The sequence below is a fragment of the Chiloscyllium plagiosum genome, chromosome 33 (assembly GCF_004010195.1).
Source record: "Chiloscyllium plagiosum isolate BGI_BamShark_2017 chromosome 33, ASM401019v2, whole genome shotgun sequence".
Taxonomy (NCBI): Eukaryota; Metazoa; Chordata; class Chondrichthyes; order Orectolobiformes; family Hemiscylliidae; genus Chiloscyllium; species Chiloscyllium plagiosum.
In genome coordinates this window covers 11,889,086-11,911,505 of record NC_057742.1, presented here as the reverse complement: position 1 = coordinate 11,911,505, position 22,420 = coordinate 11,889,086, and the positions used below count along the sequence as shown (strand labels likewise).

The following is a 22,420-nucleotide window of genomic DNA, read 5'->3' as shown; positions in this document are numbered from 1 at the left end:
CCAAACCGGTTAATGGCTTATAGTCAAATAACTCATGTTTGAAATACATTCATTGGTTTGAAATGGGTGACCGAGCATTTTGCATTCAGGAAATTAGCTCAAACATTCATGAGATAAATGATCAATTACATCCAGTTTGGGTATATGGGTTGAGATTTGGATGTTGGTCAAGTCACCAGGAGAACTCTCTGCTGTGTGCATTGTCTGTTTGTTGTAATTCTTGTGTTGTGTGTCTTTGTGGGTCTGGTTCTGGGGAAGGTGGACCTGCTAGACAGTGGCTGTCCCTATGTAGCAGGATACCCCATTGACCAGCCTCACTCACATTGAGCTGCTCCGGGATCTGAGGAGCAGGAAAAAGACGCCACTTCACAAACTGGAAGCACGAGCTGCTCCAACAGAAGTGTTTTTCCCAGCAGAGAGCTGGTCTAGTCTTCCATGGTTTAACGATCACCAGGTTATAGTCCAACAGGTTTATTTGGACGCACTAGCTTTTGGAGTGTTGCTCCCTCATCAGGTGGTTGTGGAGAATAAGATTGTAAGACACAGAATTTATAGCACAAGTTTAGAGTGTAATGTAACTGAAATTATACATTGAGAAAAACTTGGATTGTTTATTAAGTCTCTCATCTTTTAGAATGATCGTGTTGGTTTCAGTTCTTTCATATGTAAATTGCAAGTTTTTTTTAAAAGTTATATTCTCAATTGAGAATGTTTTGCTTTTATTTTTGGAGTGCTTCACGCAACAGGGGTCCCCGGGGCAGCGAAGTTTTGGTGCTTTTTGGTTAATACATGTCAATGGCTTTTCAAACAGGAGCAAATACCCAGCTATGGCCCTGCCCTGAACAGGACTCATTCCCAAATCTGCAGGATATCTCAAATAACATCGATCTGTTCCAACCTGCTTTCTGTCTATATACAAGAAACTCAGAATGGTGATGATTGATGGTGACCTGCCCTGATTCACATGAAATGCCCTCAGCAATGTTAAACTGTGTGGATCTCAGCAGGAAGGGTCATGCTTATGGACTCTTTATCAGCTGCTACTAATAGACTGGAAGCTCAGTGTCACTCTGAGATGGTTTTCCAGGAGAAAGTGAGGATTGATGCATTCCCGATGAAGGGTTTATGCCCGAAACGCCAATTCTCCTGCTCCTCGGATGCTGCCTGACCGGCTGTGCTTTTCTAGCACCACACTGTCAACTGAGATCACTTTCTCTTGATTATGGCTGCAGTCTCCTTGGGTCTAGCACATCTGTTCCCATTTTCCTTTACCATTACTGGTGTTTGTGGATGTGGCATTTCAAAGCAAGAGTGGTTTTGACAATATTCATCCCAACAAGCTGAATGAAGCTCTGTTCTCTATTGGCTGTTCCCAGGAGTGCATACTAAGTTAAAGGGGCAAGGAGGTAATATTGGTGCTGTGTATAACATTAGTTAGGCCACAGTGGAGTATTGTGCACCACCCTATGGGAAGGATGCGATTACAAAAGAAAAGGTGCAGAAGAGGTTTGCCAGGATGTTGCTTGGGCTGAAGTGATTCAGCTATAAAGAGAGACTAGTTAGGCTGGAATTGTTTGCCTTAGAGCGTTGAAAGCTGGGGTGGGGCAGAGGGCACGGGGGGAATGACATATGATTGATGTGTACAAAGTTCTGACGGACATAAGCAAGGCAAATAGGGGAACCTTTCCCCTTAATAGAGAGGTCAATAACCAAGAGGAACAGATTTAAGATAAGGATCAGGAGATTCAGAAGGGATTTGAAGAATTTCCTTTTTACCAAGAGGGTGTGAGTAACTGGAACCCACTGCCTAAAAGAATGGAAGAAGCAGGAAGCCTCAAGATATCTAGGAACTATTTAGATGAACACATGAAATGCCACTGTATATAATGCCATGGGTTAGATGCTGGCAAATCAGATTTGTGTAGATGGATGTTTGATGACCAGCACAACATGATGAGTCAAAGGGTCTCTTTCTGTGGTGTAAAATTCCATGATGCTAAATATCAACTGCTGGAGGACCATCAACTCAGTGAAAGACACACTTTGGTCTGTCCCAAACATGTTGGTCTTTGAACTATTGACAATTGACTACTACAGATTGGCACATTCCAAACTCCAAGATTACGGCTTAGGGAGACACTAAAGCTTGGAGTAGCCACCACAGAGACTCAATGGGGATGGGCCACAGTCTAACGTCTTCCCTCTACAGCACACTAAAGGTCTGCAATCTCTATAACAGTAAGCTCAGGTTGTAATGTTGACATGAAAATACATATTGACAATTTACACTGCAAGTGACTAGCCTTACCAGACACACAGACAGCATGCTATAAGGAAATACAATGAATTGCGTTGCACTTTATATGCCAATTTTGTACTGCTACTAAACGTTATGAAAATAGTATAATAAAAGATAGTAAAATAAAATATTGATTCAGCATGAAGTGTCTTAAGTGTAGGTTGTTTGGAATCATTGCAGAGATGATGTTCACCTGAAGTATCTGGTTCGACGGGAGCACTTGTGATAGCCTCCTCCCCAGAGCCTTGCATGGATTTGTGGTCAGAAGTTGCTTCTGGCTGATCAGGCACTTTCTACAAGAAAATGGAAAAGACATTCTCACGAAGCAGCAAACAACGGTTTAGCATACAACCAAGGAATTGTTAAATGCAAACGTTACAATTGCAGACATACTTCTATCATTTATTATAGATGGCGATATTCTGAGCGATTCTGAGCAGTGTAACCATAAGTTACATACTGTCTACCACTCACTAATCCCATTCCTCTGCATCATGTGTATATTTATATGGTAAAACTGGGGAACAATTGCCATACACATTGCAAAAGTCATTGAACCATTAAAAATTGTCCTTTGCACGGAATGCTTTGAATATGCCTCACCAGGCCCCTCTGACAGTGTCCTCCAAACACACAAGGGCATCAGATGCATAGGAACACCACCACCTACAAGTTTCCCTTCAAGCCACATATCTCTGTGATTTGGAATCTATTGTTCTTCCATCTCTGTTGCCAGGTGAAATCCTGGAATTTCCTCACAGCTTTGTGAATGCACAGTAACTGCATGGACTGGAGTGATTCAAAAAGTCAACTCACCAATTTTAGACACCGGAGCTTACCAAGATTGGTTCGACAAGGGTGGAAGCACTAACATTTCTAGTCACGGTATTATCTCTACTCGCATTCAACAAAACTTCCACCATGCTGATTACCAGTTCTCCACACATGTACATCTAGTCAAGTGCTAACTAAATTTACCCCCTAGCTAACATAAAACCATCACCTGTCCCCCAGTTCCATTCAGTCTCAGGAAAGACCCTACCAGACACTAACAACCACGACCTTCCCTAGTACAACTGAATTCCTCTTGTGGTGCAGTGGTAGTGTCACTCCGTCTGAGCCAGGAGGACCAGGCTCAAGTCTCAGCTACACCTGAGGTGTGTTGTAACATTTAGGATGGTTAGGAAAGTGCAATTAAAGCTGAGCAATAAATACAGGCTTCACATTGCAAGTAAATAAATAACACCCTGTCCCATACTTCTTTAACCTCCTGATGAAATATGACTTCCGGAGGGTGAGGTGATGGAGATGATTTTCTGGAATTGTTGTCCTTTATATTGTGGAAGAAGACAGTTCAAGTCATCAAGATTGTTCCAAGATCGTTCTTCTTCTAAGACGTTTATTACTTTTGCTAAAACATGGTTTGCCTTTTACAAATCCTGATAGCTGACTTTCATCAGTGCATAAGTTTGTAAGTTTGTTTTAACTTCATTCATATTATACCTTTTAGAAGCCTACCCCAAGCAACACTAGTTTGACTGTTCAATAGTTACCCAGCGTATTCTTCCCTCCTTTATCGTACTGAGGTATGGATCCTCCTAATCCTTTTTTTATGTTGGTGGAATATCCTTTAGCCTTTGAAAGGTTCATAATTCCAGCTGAGATTTCAGAAAATCCACTGAATAATAAAACAATAAATGCTTTCGGAAATGGGTGTGAATCATGGGTTCAAGTTGTCTGAGTTTCTGTCTGGATTGTTTTACAACGTTTGAACCTGAAAGTGCTGCCTTTGATGAGGGAAATAGAAATGGCTTCATTGGAAGTTTTATAATGAGCAATCTTTATCATGAATTAGCAATCTTTATCAAACTTAGTTTTGTCAAAATGAAACTTAACTTGTTGTATTTTGTACTTGGGGATAAGGCAGGGAAGACAAGTCGCCCCTGGCTACAGTAATCAGTGATCAGCTTTGTTGTCCGCATTTAATAACCAAAAGCAAACAGGCAGAATTACAAAGGTTGGAATGTAGTCGGACACAGATACCTTATCAAGGTTTAGTACAATACAGTGGAATAGTCTAAGTTACTTAGAAAAGCCAGATGAGCAAACACCCTCAAATTCCTAAAGAGGCGGCACAATGGCTCAGTGGTTAGCACTGCTGCCTCACAGCACCTGGGACCCAGGTTTGATACCACCCTCAGGCAACTGTCTGTGTGGAGTTGTGTATGTGGGTTTCTTTCGGGTGCTCCAATTTCCTCCCACAATCCAAAGATGTGTAGTTTAGGTGGATTGACCATGCTAAATTGTTCAGGGATGTGCAGACCAGGTGGATTCGCCATAGGAAATGTAGGGTTACAGGGATAGGGTAGGGAGTAGGTTTGGGTAGGATGCCCTTCGGAGGATCGGTGTGGACACGATGGGCTGAACGGCCTGCTTCGATAGTGTAATCTCTATGATAATTAAATGATTAGTTACTCCACTCACGGAATTAATGCAGTGCCTCTGGAGGAACTGAGTCTTAAAGACCAGTAAGGTTTCAATCTCAAAGGCCCATCGATGTTGGGGCTGCTACAATGATTTATTGTGATCCTAAATTAGATGCAGGAAAATAACCTGGTGTTTGTTATTCCTGGTTGCTCTAAAGCGAGGTTACCAAAGGTCAAGGAGAGGAGGATTCTGTTTAATTTTGAATCCCCCTGCTTTATCAAACAGCCCATTGACGCAAGGGTTGGAGCTCATGTTGCAAATACAGTGTCAATGGAGTGTGCATGTGGGCATGCTCCAGTTGTGTTTAAGAGCAACTGGTTTCCACTCATCAAGGGCTGGTTTGTGAAAGGGACAAGTTGTTTGCACTTATGCTGCGCTGAGCGTTGTTAATCAATCCACTTGGAAGATGAACCAGGTCCTCATCCTTTCTTTGAGAGAAAGTGAGGGCTGCAGATGCTGGAGATCAGAGCTGAAAATGTGTTGCTGGAAAAGCGCAGCAGTTCAGGCAGCATCCAAGGAACAGGAGAATCGATGTTTCGGAGAAGGGCTTATGCCCGAAACGTCGATTCTCCTGTTCCTTGGATGCTGCCTGACCTGCTGCGCTTTTCCAGCAACACATTTTCAGCTCATCCTTTCTTTGCCAGACATGTGTTTATCTGACCAACGCTCATCACAGGAGAGGAAAGCCATGCCGATGACGTTGCAAAACCAGAGAACTTCAGCAGGTGTAGCAGTAAAGTTGTCAAGCTTCCATCTTCCTGTTTCAATCCATGTGTGTGATCACTGTTGTATGAGGTTACTCCTGAGTAAAACCCAGAAGGTTTGAATATGGATGGAGTATGAACATCCTTGTGCTCACTGACCTACCCTGACTCTCAGTCCAGTGGCATTTTGCTTTTTAAAAACTTTCATCTTTGATTTTAAACCCATCCTTGGTCTGGTCCCTCCATCTCTCTGTAATCTCCTTCAAGCCCACACCCCTCCATGATATCTGTACAACTGGATCTGAACTCATAAGCTTCCCCGACTTCAACTGATCTACCATTGGAATCCCTTTCCTACACATCTCCCCCTCTATAAGTTATATTTTGTTTTTTTCCAGTAGGTTCCTCCATTTCCCACTGGACATTCGGGGCCATAGTATGTTATTCAATCTATGCCAACATTAAAATTATAGCAATATGATATCATAAAAATTATAATGGTTGAAAAGTCTTTAAAGTATCTTGGCCACACTAGTATTCTCCACCTACCGGTTGTGGTGTGGTGATCTGAATGTTTGGATCCACAACCTCCAGCAAACCAGAAACCTGTCGGTGGAAAAGGAACCAAATAGTCAAATCTGTTCAAGAGAGAAACTGCACATTTCCCTCTATTAATTGTCTATATTGTGTATAGTTATGGGCACCACACTACAGAAAGGATGTGAATACATTGGAGAAAGTGCAGAAAAGATTTACAAGCATATTTCCATGGGTGGGAAACTTGGCGAGGTTGGGACTGCTGTCCTTGGAGAGAAGATGACTAACAGGAGATTTGAGAGCTTTCAAAGTCGAGTGTGGTCTGGCTAGAGTAGATAGAGAGAAATTGTTCCCACTCGTGAAAGGACACAGAATTAAAGTGATTTGAAAAAGAAGCAAATGTGATGTGAGAAATACCTTTTTCATACAACGAGTGGTTAATGTGTGGAATACACTGCGTGGAACTTTGTTGGAAGCAGAGTCATAGAATATAGTATGAAAACAGACCTCTCGGTCCAACTCATCCATGCCAGCCAGTTAATCTAAATTAACCTAGTCCCATTTGGCCCATATCCCTCCAAACCCTTCCTATTCATATACTCATCCAGATGCCTTTTAAATGTAGTTGTAACAGTCTCCAACACTTCCTTGACAGCTCAATTTAAACACGCACCACCCTCTGCATGAAAAAGATACCCTTTAGGACCCTTTTAAATCTTTCCCCTCCCACCCTAAACTTCTGCCCTCTTGTTCTGGACTCCTCCACCCTGGAAAAAGACCTTGGCTATTTATCCTATCCATGCTCCACATGATTTTATAAACCTCTATAAAGTCACCCCTCAGCCTCTGATTCTCCAGGGAAGAAAGCCCCAGCCTATTCAGCCTCTCCCGATAGCTCAAATCCTCCAGCCCTAGCAACATTCTTGTAAATTTTTTCTGCCCTCTCAAGTTTAACAACATCCTTCCTCCAGAAGGGCAACCAGAATTGAACACAGTACTTCAGAAGAGGCCATACCAATGTCCTGTACAGCTGCAACATGACATCCCAACTCCTACACTCAATATTCTGACCAATGAAGGCAATTGTACCAAACACCTTCTTCCCCACCCTGTCTACCTGCGACTCCACTTTCAAGGAACTATGCACCTGCACCCCAATGTCTCCATGTTCAGCAACTCTCCCCAGGGAGCTACTATTAACTGTCTAAGTCCTGCCTTGGATTTGCCTTAGATTCAACTGAGGCATTCAAGAGGGCATTAAATGGTTATTTGAATCGAAGCAATGTACAAGGTTGCAGAGAAAAAGCAGCAGAATGGCACCCAGTCATAATGCTCCTTTGAAACGCCAGCACAGACACAATGGGGCCAAATGGCCTCCTCCTGTGCCATAACACTTCAATAATTCTGCCTGGTGAAAGTTACACTGTTCATGACTCCAGACTGAATGTTTTCACAAGATTTATTTATAGGGACTAATACTTGTATTCGGTGTATGTTACCGTCCTCCAGTATTACACTAAACATCAAGATGTGCAGATAAAACAACCTAGTTCCCAGGCTCAGGGCAATTGCTCTCTACTCTCTAGATTACCTGTGTGTTGACATTTTGTTATATTTGGCAAGGTGAACAGGGCAAGCATTACACGGAAGCTCCAGTTTAAGCCGGAGCAAGTTACTTTAGAATTTATTTGCTCCCAGGTCTGTGTGACTGTCCATTAACCAATGTGTCCCACCATTCCTTAAACTGAGAGTTAGCCCACACCAATGCTGAGGATTATACTGAAGGTCTCTCTCTCTCTCTTTGATATCCCTTGACACTTGAGAAGTTTGCATTGGCACCACCTCCTCCTGAAATCAGGAACTGACCATTTTGATATGCCAATGACCTGTCTGCTACTGCCCATATCTAACATTTTGTTTGTCGAGAGTTCACATATCTGTCGGGACTGTTTCAAAACTCGGTTGTTTTTGGCCAAGGCAAGTAGCAGTACTGTGGAAGTAAATGTCCCAAAATGCTTTACTAGGCCATTATAAAACAAAAAAACCATATCCAGCCACATCAAAAGCGATTAGACCCATGACTAAAAGTTGAGACAAAGGGGTAGGTTTTAAGGTGAGTCTTAAAGGAGGAAGGACTAAGTCTAGGGGCAGGGTAGTATGGAGAGGAATTGATAAACAGGGGTCAGTACAAGGTTCTGCGGTTAACATTAATCCAATGCCCTCTATACATTCCCATAATTGTGAAATGGTGTTATTTGTTTGAGTAGCTAGTTAATGTTTTCCATGGTGGTTAAGGTGATGGATCGAGATCAGCCAATGCCAATAACAAACTCTTTGTGGATCATTTTTTCTGGGATTTGTGTAAATCATTATACCCTAACCTCACGTGGGTCTCACACAACTGTCTCCAAGTGAATTGTTCTTTTCCCAAACCATCCAGCTGCTAGTTCCACTGTTAGTTCTGTGTCATCCATCATCAAAGAACAGAGACTGATCAACAGCCATTCTGGAGGGTAATTGGCAAGATCAAAAATAGTCTTCAGGTGAAGAAATCTCTGACACCACTTTTCAAGAATAGAAACTCAGCCACCTTTCCATTTGAGTGTCTGTTTCCTATGAGAGACCAGTAGCTGGACAAAGCCAGATTTCAACTATTGATCAACCTCTGTTTCTTAACAAATATTTTTCACATCCCTGAATGGAACCACCGCACGCTGTGGTGTGACACATTGAGGGGGTAAGGTCCTAGCCACTTGCACCACTCAGTCTCTAACTGCACAGCTCATACCTCCAGGTCATCTTCATCATCACCTTCAATCACCAGGTTATCATCACACACCATGTACTCTGGTTTTTCTGCATCCTCAGGGTTTGGTGTGATGGTCAATTGTTGAATAGCACCCTGAAAAAGCAAAGACATGGCGTTAGGGACAGGGTAGTCAAGTAGGATTGACATAATGTAGATTGTGCTTACCTTTGGCCTCAGAGGGTGTGCACTTCAAGTCACTTGGATCTGAATTCAGAATCTGAAATTTAATTACTCATCAATGAAAAAGGCACGTTTATCCATGAAACGGACCATCAGAAGCGGGTTAGCAACGGCAAATTGAAGAGAACATTGAATAAGAACCTGATGGAAATTCAGCATCATAGGGTGTGACAAATGCTGTCTCGAGAACTGACCCAACAAATCGCATCCTTTACCAGTTCAGTACATTTCAATCAAAACATAATGATAAGGGAATGTGAATAACTTGCCTTTCAGAAATTTGTTTCTGAACAATAATTCCTGTTCTTCAGGAGTATAATTTTAGTCCTGCTTTTTATTTGGGCTTGCCAAATGTTTTGTGCTTCCGAGTTCTATGAATACCATCCCTCCATGTTGAGAACCAAAATAGCTCCAATCAGAAAAAACCCAAATTGTATCTTTGAGGCTGTGCTGATATTTCACTGAGTTGTAAAACATTGCAGAAAACTTACAGAGAAGCTGTGGTCATAGAGGCATAGAGTGATAGAGACGGAGAGCACAGAAACAGATACTTCAGTCCTATTCATCCATGCCAACCAGATATCCCAACATAATCTGGCACTTGGCCCATATCTCTCTAAACTCTTCCTATTCATATACCCATCCAGATACCTTTTAAATGCTGTGATTGCACCAGCCTCCACCACTTCCTCTGGCAGCTCATTCCATAGACGTACCATCCTCTGCATGAAAAAGTTGCCCCTTAGGTCCCTTTAAAATTCTTCCCCTTTCACCCTAAACCTATGCCCTCTTTCTGAACTCCCCAACCCCAGTGAAACGACCTTGACTGTTTGTCCGATCCATGCCCCTCATGATTTTATAAACCTCTATAAGGTCATCTCTCAGCCTCCGACGCTCCAGGGAAAACAGCCCCAGCCTCTTCAGCCTCTCCCTGTAGCACAAATCCTGCAACACTGGCAACATCCTTGTAAATCTTTTCTGAACCCTTTCAAGTTTCACAACATCCTTCTGATAGGAGGGAGGCCAGAACTGTGTATGCAGTATTCCAAAAGCTGGAAGAACACAGCAAGCTAGGCAGCATCCTGAAGAAGGGTTACACCCGAAACGTTGACTTCTCCACCTCCTGATGCTGCCTGGCCTGCTGTGTTCTTCCAGCCTCCTACCTGTCTATTATTATCCTTACCTGGTCTGGCCTAAATGTAACTCCAGCTTCACTGCAATGTGATTGCCTCTTAACTGCCCTCTGGGTAATACTCTTTGCCCTAACTGGTGAAGCCCACATCCCATGAATGACTACTTTTAAAGGAAGAGAGTTTTAACCTTGTGCTGTATGTTTGAACCAGCCTTGACTACCTCAGCAGTGTCATTTTACTGCCTGACATGAAGTAGATACTAGAGATTCTAAATATGGCCTATAACTTGTTTTCCATTTTTTTAAAAGTCTAAACATGGAGATTATTAAGTCTTTTGTTTTTGTCTCCTTGGCATGTTGTAGTTTCTGAAAGTCAAACCTTTTATTGGGATGTATTGTCTGTGAAGCTGTAGGTTGACAGAACAAAAGGTTCTAAAACGTTTAAACACAGGATTGGAGAGAGCTGCTATTGTTACAACTGATGACCTACTTGCAAATGGAATCATTCACTCAACCTTCAAAATGCAATGTAAAACTGAACTGAGCCTAACTACTTTGATGATGATGATTAGATTCCCTGCAGTGTGGAAATAGGCCCTTCGGCCCAACCAGTCCACACTGACCCTCCAAAGAGTAACCCACCCAGACCCATTTCCCTCTGACTAATGCGCCTAACACTATGGGGCAATTTAGCATGGCCAATTCACCTGACCAGTACACCTTTGGACTGTGGGAGGAAATCAGAGCACCCGGAGGAAACCCACAAAGACTTGTTGTATAGGATTCTCTTCATATCACTGCCACCAAGTAAAATCATGATATAACGCAATATTCGACCAGTTATTTGTTTCTTGTGGGCAACAGCATAGAGGCATCAATGTTAGATAGTCACCCAAAATCAAATAGGAAGTTTGGAAGAAATGCCTTCATCCAAAGAATGAAGAGAATGTGAAATGCACTCCTACAGAAAGCAGCTGAATGAAGAGGTACTTAAGGAGAAACTGGATAAGTGTAGGAGGGAAAATGATAGATTTAGATGAGAAAAAAATGAGCGAAGTCTCGAATGAATCAAATAGCCTGTCTCTGTGCCATACATCCTTTCCAATGTGATTCCATGAGTTCTAGTATTGCCTGGCACTCCATTCCCACAGCTATGCATGTCCTGGTTTTCAGTCTCAATACTGTTTCATATGGAAGCAGGTAGGGGGCACTATGCTAACCTTGCTGTCTCCCCTCATACTCAGCAACACTCACTGTGAGCCGGCCTCATCTTACAAATCAATTATTCCAGCTCTTTGTGTAATAGGTTCTGTTAACCCTACGCTGAATTACTTTATAGGACACCTTGCGAAGTCAGGCTATTCATGGAGGACTGATCATAACCCCCCTCAGCGTGGAACAACCACACATAGACATTAGGTTTCACTGCAGCTTTAGTAAAGGAGGGTTTAAACTTTAGAAACATCTAGAGGAAGACAAATACCAATGCAGAATGTTCAAAAGCTTCAGGAGCAGAAATGGCCCATCCCGCCCACTGCTCTGTCATTCAATGAGATCATGGTGTGAAGTCTTCAAATCCACTTTCCTGCCTTTACCCTATAACACTGATTCCCTTACCAATTAAAATCTGTCCATCTCAGCGTTGAACACTCTTAACAACTCAGCCTTGACAGCCCTCTGCAGTAAGGAATTCTACAGATTCACTATACTCTGAGTCATCTCAATGGATGACCCCTTATTGTGAGATGATATCCTCTGGTCCTCTGTTCTCCCCCCACAATGGGAAACAACCTTCCCTCACCCACCCTGTCAAATCCCGAAGAATCTGATAAGTTTCAATAAGGTCGTCACTCATTCTTCTAAATACCAATGAGGACCGGCCCGACCTACTCAACCTCTCATAATTTGCAAGACTTCCATTATAAAGTTGTAAATAGATTTTCTCAATCAAGTGGGTCAGTTATAGCAGACACATTATAAAGCACATTCCAAAAGGCTTTGAAGTGACAATGTCACATCAAATTGAGCTTTGCATTCAGAAAGAACCAGACCAATCAGGAACAGACAAAAATGTAAAATAACCTGCAAAGTTTCTGTTGGAAGTGCCATAAAATATTCATGGGTTTCATTTCACTTTGGCTGGTGACACAAAATAAGTCAATTCAACTTGACTGCCTGTGAGACACCTTACCAATCTCCTCACGACCAATGTCCATGGAAGAAGAATAGGAGATAACATAATAGGCACACAAGTTACCCACGGAGTTTCAGGGAAGTTTGGTAATGAGGTCAGCAAATGCCTGAAAGGTGTGATGTATGAACCATCAACTCAGGGGTCTTTGGTCTGCCCAAAACATGCTGGTCTTCAGGGCAAGGAGTTGACACCAACTGAGTGTTGCAGACTGGCATACTCCAAGGTCCAGGACTATGTGCTGATGAACGCACTAAAGTTTAAGGCAGCTGCCACCAAGGCACGGTGGGGAGAGAACACTGTCTGAGGTCTTCCTGCTAAAGGTAAGTGGGTGTTCATTCAGTTACTGAACCCTCCCAGTGCCTCAAATACATGTAAATGTGGCCTTATACAAGTCAGAGTTGTCTTTAGTTTGTTGGACAGAGTCAAACTCCAATGTTTGTTTGTTTTATTCATATGCTTCGTCCAGAACCAAGCTACTTAATGATGTATGTAAATATATTTTGTATGAATAAGGTATATTTTTGAAATTTAAAAAAATGAGATGCTGGAGTCAGAGCAAATCAGGGCAATAGTGAGGCCATGATCTTTGGGAACTGGGCCAACCAATCCTTCATCTCCCTCATCGTTATGACAGATCACCTGAAGGTGATGGGAATATGGTTCAGAGGGGCTTGGGTGTGCACAAAACCTTGAGGCTCCTTCTCTCTATTGTACATGGTGCAGGGCTGTCCCTTCCACTTCACCTGGAGATTTAAGATGAACCATGGCTGCAGGGATTCCATGTACAAAACTCTGGATAAAGGGGGAAGAACATATGCAATGCTGCCCTCACCCTGATGGCCACCTTTGTGGGCAGCTGCATCCACCTGTGCGTAGACCCCTGGCACGCAAACACCAAGTCTCATTATGTACTGAGGTTCTACCTGACCCCCTGTTGTGAAGGATGGGACTGGCCTCGTTGCCAATGAATGCTCCAAGTAGTTAGACCATTCCATATCACCTATCCTTTGTGGAGAAATTTGGGGAGAAACACCTTTGACCATAATCCATCACAAAGTGGTCAGCGGATAGAGTCCTCGAGACCTTGCGGGAAAGGGAGAGGGTAGATCCTGTCATGTGGTTCCCTGAGCAGACTGTCAAAACCATTTGGCGGAATGCCTCATCACCGGAACTTTCCAACAAGCACCAAGACATCGCTTGGCCAGTGGTGAGATGCTCTGAGATCCTTCCTGTATGCCTGGTCAGTCTGTGCCACAGCCACTGCCCTCAAAGTGGCTGTGGGATGGGGAGGGATGTGGGATAGACTGTCACACACCTCCTTCTGAAATGTGCCTTTGCAAAAGAAGTCTGGAGAAAGATGCAGTGGTGTTTATTGAGATTTGCCCCGAGCAGCTCCGTGACGCAGGACTCTGTGCTGTACGGTCTGCTCCCCGGGACGCACACGCAAACAAACATTGACTATGCCTGGAGGACCATCAACTCGGTGGAAGACACTTTTGGTTTGCCTGAAAGATATTGGTTGACAAGAACAAGGAGTTGACCCCGATCGAGTGTTGTAGACTGGCACATTCCAAGGTTCAGGATTACATGCTGAGAGATGCACTGAAGCTTGGGGCAGCTAACACCAAGGCACAGCAGGGAAAGACCAATGTCTAACATCTTTCTGATGAAGTAAAATGAAGGTCCGTTCAGTTATCAGACCTTCCCAATGCCCCAAATGCATGTAAATATAGGATTGTATAAGCAAGAAATGCCTTGGGTGTGTTTGTTCGACATTTGTAAAGATTGTGTACAGGATTCAACTGCTGTAGTGGCTGTGTGGTGTATTTTTATGAATAAAATATACTTTTGAATTAAAAAAGAAGTGTGAGGCACTCTCTCTGTCGTTGTACAGAGTGCAGGTCTGGCCCATTCCCAGAACCTGCGCCATCTTCCACTAGATAAGTAAGCAAAGGTTGGACAGGTGGGGTGTGTTATGAAGATGTGGGTGTGTGAATTTGTCCATTTTGGCTGGAAGAATTAAAAAGCATTATACTAGACACATAGAGTCATATAGCACGGAGACAGACCCTTTGATCCAACCAGTCCATGCCAACCACAATCCCAAACTAACCTAGTCCCACCTGCCTGCACTTGGCCCATATCCCTCCAAACATTTCTCCTTCACATACTTATCCAAATGTCTTTTAAACATTGTAATTGTACCTGCATCCACCACTCCCCCTGGAAGTTAATTCAACACACAAACCACTCTCTTTGTGTAAAACAATTGCCCCTCAAGCCTTCTTTAAGTCTTTCTCCTCTCACCTTAAAAGTACGCTCCCTAGTCTTGAAATCCCACACCCTAGGAAAAAGACACCTGCAATTCATCTTAGTTATATTTGTCATATTTTTATAAACCTCTATAAGGCTACCCCTCAACCTTCTACACTCCAGTCAAAAAGGTCCCAGCCTATCCAGCCTCTCCTTATAACTCAAACTCTCCATCCTGGCAACATCCTGGTAAATCTTTTCTGAACCTCTCCAATTCAATGATATCCTTCCTAGAGCCTGGTAACCAGAACTATATACAGTACTCCAGAAGATGTCTCTCCAATATCCTATACAACCTCACATGACATCCCAACTCTTATACTCAAAGGTCTGAGCAATGAAGGTAAGTGTGTTAAATGCCTTCTTCACCACCCTGTCTACATGTGACACTAAGGTCAAAGAATTATGTACATGAACCCCTAGGTCTCTCTGTTCTACAAGACTATCCAAGGGTCTACTTTTAATTGTGTAAGTCCTGCCCAGGTTTGTTTTACCAAAATTCAATAACTTGCATTTATCCAAATTAAACCCCAACTGCCACTCTTCAGCCCATTGACCCAATTGATCAAGATCTCTTTGTAATCTTAGATAACCTTCTTCACTGTCCACCAATTTTGGTGTCATCTGCATACTTACTAATCACACCTTCTCCATTCTCATTTAAATCATTTATATAAATGATAAATGAAAGTGGACTCAGCACCAATCCCTGTGGAACACTGCTGGTAAAAGGCCTTCAGTGTGAAACACAACCCTCCACCACCACTCTCTACCTCCTGCTGTTAAGTTAAAAATCACATAACACCAGGTTATAGTCCAACAGGTTTAATTGGAAGCACTAGCTTTCGGAGCGCTGCTCCTTCATCAGGTGGTTGATGAAGGAGCAGCGCTCCGAAAGCTAGTGCTTCCAATTAAACCTTTTGGACTATAACTTGGTGTTGTGTGATTTTTACCTTTGTACACCGCAGTCCAACACTGACTCCTCCAAATCCTACTGTTAAGCCAATTTTGTATCCAATTAGCAAACTCACTCTGAATCCCATGTGATCTAACTTGACTAATTAGGCTACCAAATGGAACCATGTCAAAAACTTTACTAAAATTCAAGCAACATGCCTCCCCCCATTCCCCAAGTATGCCAGATACCAAGCAGATTAGGATACTGAGTGTCATCTAGCTGGGCCAACAATTATTGTTGTGGGACCAGAGTCACACATAGACCAAACCAGATAAGGAGAGCAGTTTTCTTCCTTAAAGCACATTAGTGAACCAGATGGATTTCTCCAATAATGGTTTTATTAGGGTCTTAATCCCAGATTTTTCATTGAATTCAATTTCAAACATATGCCATAGTGGGATTGAACCTGGAACATTACCTGGCTCATTGGATTAGTAGTCCAGTGACACTACCACTAGGTCATCATCACTCACAAGAAGCACTTTCTAGATCATTTTAGGGTTAATCACGTTGTTGTGGGCCAGACCAAGGAAGCAGATTTCCTTCCCTAGAGGGTATCAACAATAATTGATGATAGTCACCAAGTCCCAGACTAAATCGCAATTTCAGAGATTAATTCATTGACATTAAGCTGTCATGGTGGAGTTTGAATCCACGACCCCAAAGCACTGTCCCAACCATTTGGATCACTGGGCCAGTGACACTGCCACTGAGCCACCATCAGCTCACACTCTGAAAGCCTTTAAACTAGATCTTAAGGACCCATGCCTGTCAGCAGTACTCACAGTGTACTTGGCTTGGTCTGCTTCTTCAGCATTTGCGATGAGTATTTTAGAATCTGGTTCAAACTCGAAAGGTTCCCATGACCTTTTGAATTTGAGTCGTTGGGGTCTCTGACATTGTTGATGCAGGGTCACTGTATTACCTTCCACACGGAGCCCGAACCGTGTCCACCTTTTGACCCTGGCTGGCACCTTGAAGGAAGTTGCTTTCCTGGAAGCATCCAAGTATGGTGGGGTGTAATAAAGTTCAATGTGCTGAATGTCATCTTCCACTGGGGATAACTTAACTCCGAGATTAATGACCTTCCCAGAAGAACCCACCACCGCAAAGATCACTCCGCCATTCAGATTGGTTTGCTTCAGGGTGACTAGGATAGCGAAATCTTTGTAAAATGGCTCTGGAAAGACGGTTTGAATTGAGTGCGGTGTGGGGGTGAAATCCTTGTGGAAGTTAAGCCCAGTTTTCCCACCCAGTCCTTCCATCTTGGAGACATCTGGAGAGCCTTCAGGAACCAGACTGAGCAGATTGATGTTCTCCTGTAGTTCAATACCTGAAAGATAAATGTCATATTTAGTGAATGTGTGAGGGAAAGAAGCAGTGTTTTAAAAATCTTTCTAACCTCCCTCTTCCTAGATTTTATAGATAAGAAACTCTGGGCATGCAGCAGAGCATTGAAATTGTAGGTTTCCCCAATAGCACAGCTCAGTACTGTAAAAGCAGAAGGATAAATTGCAAGATATGCAAGCAAATCAATGTTCTGGTTTTAACGTGGTATAAAGAATCATATAAGGCAGCACTTAATGCCCTTCCAAGTCTAACAGTGGCGTGCACAATTGATTGTCCTGCGTTTGATTATACGAGTCTGTTTATTATTGATAACCATGCTTGGTTAGTTCAGCCTGGCTGCTGTCTTAGAAAAAAAGGTTACCTGTAAAGTTGCTGGAAGCCAGAACAGTAAGCCTGAAGTAGACATCTTAAAGCATTGCATAGCTCACTTTGTAAATAAAATTCCCACACATGTGGAACTGGATAGGTGGATGGGCAACACATGATCTCTGCATCGATTCAGTTACAAACTGCATAATATATCATGGAATCTTCCTACTTCTGCTACAATTTTTTTTTACATTCTTCAATAGTATATGGGTGTCACTGGCTAGACCTGCATTTATTGCCCATCCCCAAATATCCAATATGGAGTCAAGAATCAACCACATTGCTGTCGGCCTGGAGTCACATGTAGACCAGATAGCTACCGAACGGGCATTAGTGAATAAGATGGACTTTTAACAAACATTGTTGACGTGGTCACAATTAGATTAGCTTTTTAATCTCCTATTTTTAATTAATTCAAATTTCATCAACTGTCCAGGTGGGATTTGAATCCATTTTCCCAGAGCATTAGTTAAGGAGTCTGGATTACTAACCCACTGCCATTTCCATGACACCACTATCTTCCCAATGCTGGGGTGGATGACTTGTACACAGCCCTCCAGTGGGCAGAGGCCCATCATGTGACCTCTGTTAGGCATATGAGGGTTTCCCACGCAGCAAAGCCCTGTCCAGGTTATCCACAGGCTCCTGTTGGAGCCATTCCCTTGTCCAACGCTGCTCAGTGCCTACCTGAGGAATTCTGGGTCAGGAGACGGGGGCACAAATGTTTAGTGAGGGCTTTCCTTCTTCCTTGACTGCTGACCCCCCCTCCTCTGCTCCTCCATGTACATTGCCCCACCATCCCCATCAGTGGCTGAGATGTCTCCTCAACTCTGTCCCTCTGGCGTGTTCATTATCATCAACAGCCACTGTTCCTGTTGGTACTGCCAAGCAATTCACTGCCTTTTACTGGACAGCAGCCCAGGCCAGTGGGGGGCACCTGATCCTGGGGAAGACATCTTGCCTTTTGAGAGGATTGTTTAATACAATGAGTCTGCTCAAATTGGGGACAGACTGAGTGATCTGCCCAGTCTCCAGTCATTACCTCATCACCTCTGTAATTATTGTCTATCACCATTCAATTTGTCAAAAACAAAATAGTCCATTTACTGCTATGATTTTTGAAAAAATTCCTAACCTCCATCTTCCCAGATTTTATAGAAAAGAACAGAAGAAATTGTAGCCATTCAGCCCCTCGAACTTCTTCCAACCCTTAAAGTCAACATCTTACTCAACCATCCACATTATCTCCATATCCTTTCATTTTGTTAGCGTCCAAACATTTATCAATTTCCTACCGTGAATATACTCAGGACCTGAGCATCCCAGTTGTCGAGTTATAAAAATCCAAAGGTTCATAAGCCTTTGAGTGAAGTTTTTACCGCCTCATTTCAGTCCTTAATGGCCACACTCCCAACCACCCCCTGCATGCTGAACCATGTGACCCTTGAATTGAGTCTTCATGGACAGCCCAGACATCCTCACAACATGAACCATACCAAATGCCTGAAGAGTTTTACATGTCAATGAGATCACTTCTCAATTCTAAGGCTGCTTGGCCTAAAATATTCAAACTCCCCTCGTAGTATCGTTCCCTCATCCCAGGTATCAGTCTTTGTTGGACTCCTTCCAGGTCAAGTTATTAAAGATGGATATTTTCTAATCAACCCAATAAAGGAAGTTATTAACACCTCTGGAGCACGTGGGACCTAAACGCAGGTCTCCTGGCTCAGAGGGAGGGACACTACCACTGTACCATGAGAGTCCCGACATCACTGAGCTTATAATCTCACTCAAGGTATTATGATCTTACGAAGACAGGTGATGACAAACCCCTTTCTTTCATTATTTGTCATTATTAGGGAAGTAAATTGCTGTAACATAGCTGGTTCCTGTCCGAACACCGACTTTGTGCTAATTCTGGAGAGCTGCCAGCAGGTAGTATTGGATCAGTTTCTGGCCAAGCTGACTGATGGAAATGGAAGTTGATGAAGCTGTTCCCTCAACCCAACACCTGCCTCTTCATTACTCTTCACCCCCTATTCCCCCACCCTCAATTGCTCCCCTGTATCAGGGACTTCAATATAAAGGCACCTTCAGTGAACATTTTCATTTCCATTTGCCCACTCACGTGACCATTGCCCGACTATAAGTCTTGAGAATGAGTGCCAGTACGTTATCTATTTGCACAGGCCAGGAGCACAATTGGGCCACATCTGTCCTTCAAACCCACTGTACGCTTTCTCTCTAGTCCTTTCCTACTTCACTCCTCATGTGAGAGTTTGACTTTGCAGTTACAGTCTGAAGGTTGGATTTATGCATTTTGGAAAAGAAACATTAAAGGAAATAAGATTCCAGAGCAACATACACCCAAATCAATTTTCCCAAAAACATCTTTCGGGTATGGGCTTTCGGGTATGGGTTTTGTTGACGACAACAACAACTTGGGTTTATGAAGCAACTTTAATGTAGTAATTTAATGGAGACATTTTCAGAGAACTGTTTGACATCAGACCACCTCAGGAGATATTAAAGGGGTAACTAAAAGTTTGGGATGAAGATCAGGTTATAAAGAGAGAGAGAGAGAAATGCAGAGAGGTTTAGAAGGATATTCTAAACTGTGGGGTCGAGTGAACTGCAGCCACTGCCGTAAAATAGCAAGAGCAACATTTATTCCCAGCCCCATGGCTGGGTGTAGTGGCCACTTCAGAAGTGTGAGACTGGAGTCACATGTTGACGAGACCATGTATGGACTGTACGTTTTTCAACAGGGTCTAAATACCACCCTGGAGAAGATAAAGATTTTGGATTTAAAATGTCAGGTTTCTGTAAATCACTCAGTCGGTGGACTGGACTGAACTGGAGATGTTATGACTAATCCCAGCCAACAACCTTGTGTAAGGAGATAATCACAGTCTTTGGTATTTGATTTGCTGTTGTATACACAGAATAATGTATTTTATCATAAGAAGAAACCTGATATATTAGACCTCAGAATACAAAGAAATTTGAAGGGAAGGTTCAGAAAGCTCAGGGGGCAACTTTCTTGAGTATCTGCCAATTCCTCATGATAAACGTCCTTGCCTATTTAAGGGTGCATTAACATTCCAACAATATCATTGGTTTAGCTTTGCATCTAGTTCCACTACAGTGGTCATGTTCATCCAGGTTCAAGGCTCAGTTTATTTCGGGAACAAGGCAGAGTACAATTCCTGGAGGAAAGAATTCAGGAACACCTGGGCAGCCTGTTAGAATAATCAAAATCAAGATTAGAGTGGTGCTGGAAAAGCACAGCAGGTCAGGCAGCATCCGAGGAGCAGGAAAATCGACGTTTCGGGCAAAAGCCCTTCATCATCATTCAGGCTTTTACCCAAAACGTCGATTTTCCTGCTCGTCGGATGCTGCCTGACCTGCTGTGCTTTTCCAGCACCACACTAATCTTGACTCTGATCTCCAGCATCTGCAGTCCTAACTTTCACCCTGTTAGAATAATTAAGCCTATCAGCTCCATTTACAAAGTGTGTGCTATCAGCTGGCAACTTGTCCTAATGTTAGTGTGCAACTGAATGAGGAAATGAGTCGGCGGTCCTCACTCCTTTTCTCCATTTGAAAAATTAGGGGGAAGAGGACTAGTTTCAAGGGGCAATGTTGCACATCTGAGTTACACATGGTGCTGTATTGATAAAGACCTAAGGTGCACGTAACCGTTTCGGTAAAAGCTGCTTTACCCGTCTGACCAGCTACATTTAATGTCGCATTAAGATTTGCAGCAAGCTTTGCCATTTGAAGGTTTCCAAAGCTCTTGATTCAAGCACTATTATTCCCAACAGATCAATTGAGTGATTATCTGGGCACAGCAGCGTCTGTAAGTTAAAAACAAAAAAAGTGAATTCAAGGGGAAATTTCCTGATAACAGATAGTTGACATGAGTCTCTTGAAGGAGCCATAATAATCGTCCATGTGGTGAAAATGGGAGAAGAGGCCAAGACTGATAACAGCTCCAGATAGTGTGTCTGGCTAAATAGATTAGGAAGGAAATGAAGGCAAAAGCAAGACAGGGAGCCAGACTCTATGTCTCAGACAACAAAATCAATCTTGAGATGGAAAACCATTTGACTAGATTGATTCTCCATCTGGAAAACCTTACAGAGCTCCTCTCCCACCTTCACTCCCCGCTCCCTATCAGACCATTCAACTTCCAGTTAATTGAGTGTCACTACAGCCTCTATTCCAAAGTGTTAATCTCTCAGCTTCAAACGCGTTTCCTGATTTCAGCTGAAATTTTTACCTTTAATCAGTTGGAATCTATTTTGTTCTTCAAATTAAAGTGATTCATCATGAAGCAAGGTCCCAGAGTCACTGTTTAATATGTTACATTTTCCTAAGGTGCATCATCACTGGCAAACTAAATTTGCTTCCTTATACTCGTGACCAGTCCCTTACGCTGTATTAGAATAGAACAGATACCTACAGTGCGGAAACAGGCCCTTTGGCCCAACAAGTCCACACTGATCCTCTGAAGAGTAAACCGCCCAGGCCAATTCCTCTACTATCCTATATTTACTCCTAACCTCCACATCCCTGAACACTATGGGCAATTTAGCACGGCCAATTCACATAACCTGCACATCTTTGGATTGTGGGAGGAAACTGAAGCACCCAGAGGAAACCCACACAGCCACCGGGAGAATGTGCAATCTCCACACAGACAGTTGCCTGAGGCTGGAATCAAACCCAGGTCTCTGGTGCTGTGACACAGCAGTGCTAACCACTGGGCCTTCGTGCCATCCCGGCTGCAATTGGGAAATTTTACGTCTTCAATATGGTATTATACATCACTGACATAAAAGCATATGTTGTGGTTCTGTGTGCACCAGATCATCAACGCCACTCACAGGAATCCGATCCACCAGAGAGGAAGAAAAGGACAACCAACTCCCATTCCTAGACGTGGTGGTACAGAGAACACCGAACGGAGAATTCACCACAAAGGTATACAGGAAAGCCACACACACAGACCAAGTCCTAAACTACGAAAGCAACCACCCCAACACACACAAAAGAAGTTGCATCAAGACACTATTCAAAAGG

The 22,420-nt window shown here is 43.1% G+C and overlaps 1 protein-coding gene across 3 annotated transcripts in view; it reads right to left on the bottom strand.

Moving 5' to 3' along the window:
- LOC122539835 (collagen alpha-1(XV) chain-like) overlaps positions 1 to 22,420 on the bottom strand; it is a 122,460-nt gene that overhangs the window by 75,935 nt on the left and 24,105 nt on the right. For all 3 annotated transcript variants that reach the window (XM_043674933.1, XM_043674932.1, XM_043674934.1), the window contains exons 2-5: positions 16,399 to 16,946; positions 8,816 to 8,929; positions 6,040 to 6,096; positions 2,493 to 2,592 (exon numbers count right to left, since the gene is read on the bottom strand). In XM_043674933.1, coding sequence (XP_043530868.1) covers positions 2,493 to 2,592; positions 6,040 to 6,096; positions 8,816 to 8,929; positions 16,399 to 16,946 — 819 coding nt within the window. The remainder of the gene's footprint in view (positions 1 to 2,492; positions 2,593 to 6,039; positions 6,097 to 8,815; positions 8,930 to 16,398; positions 16,947 to 22,420) is intronic.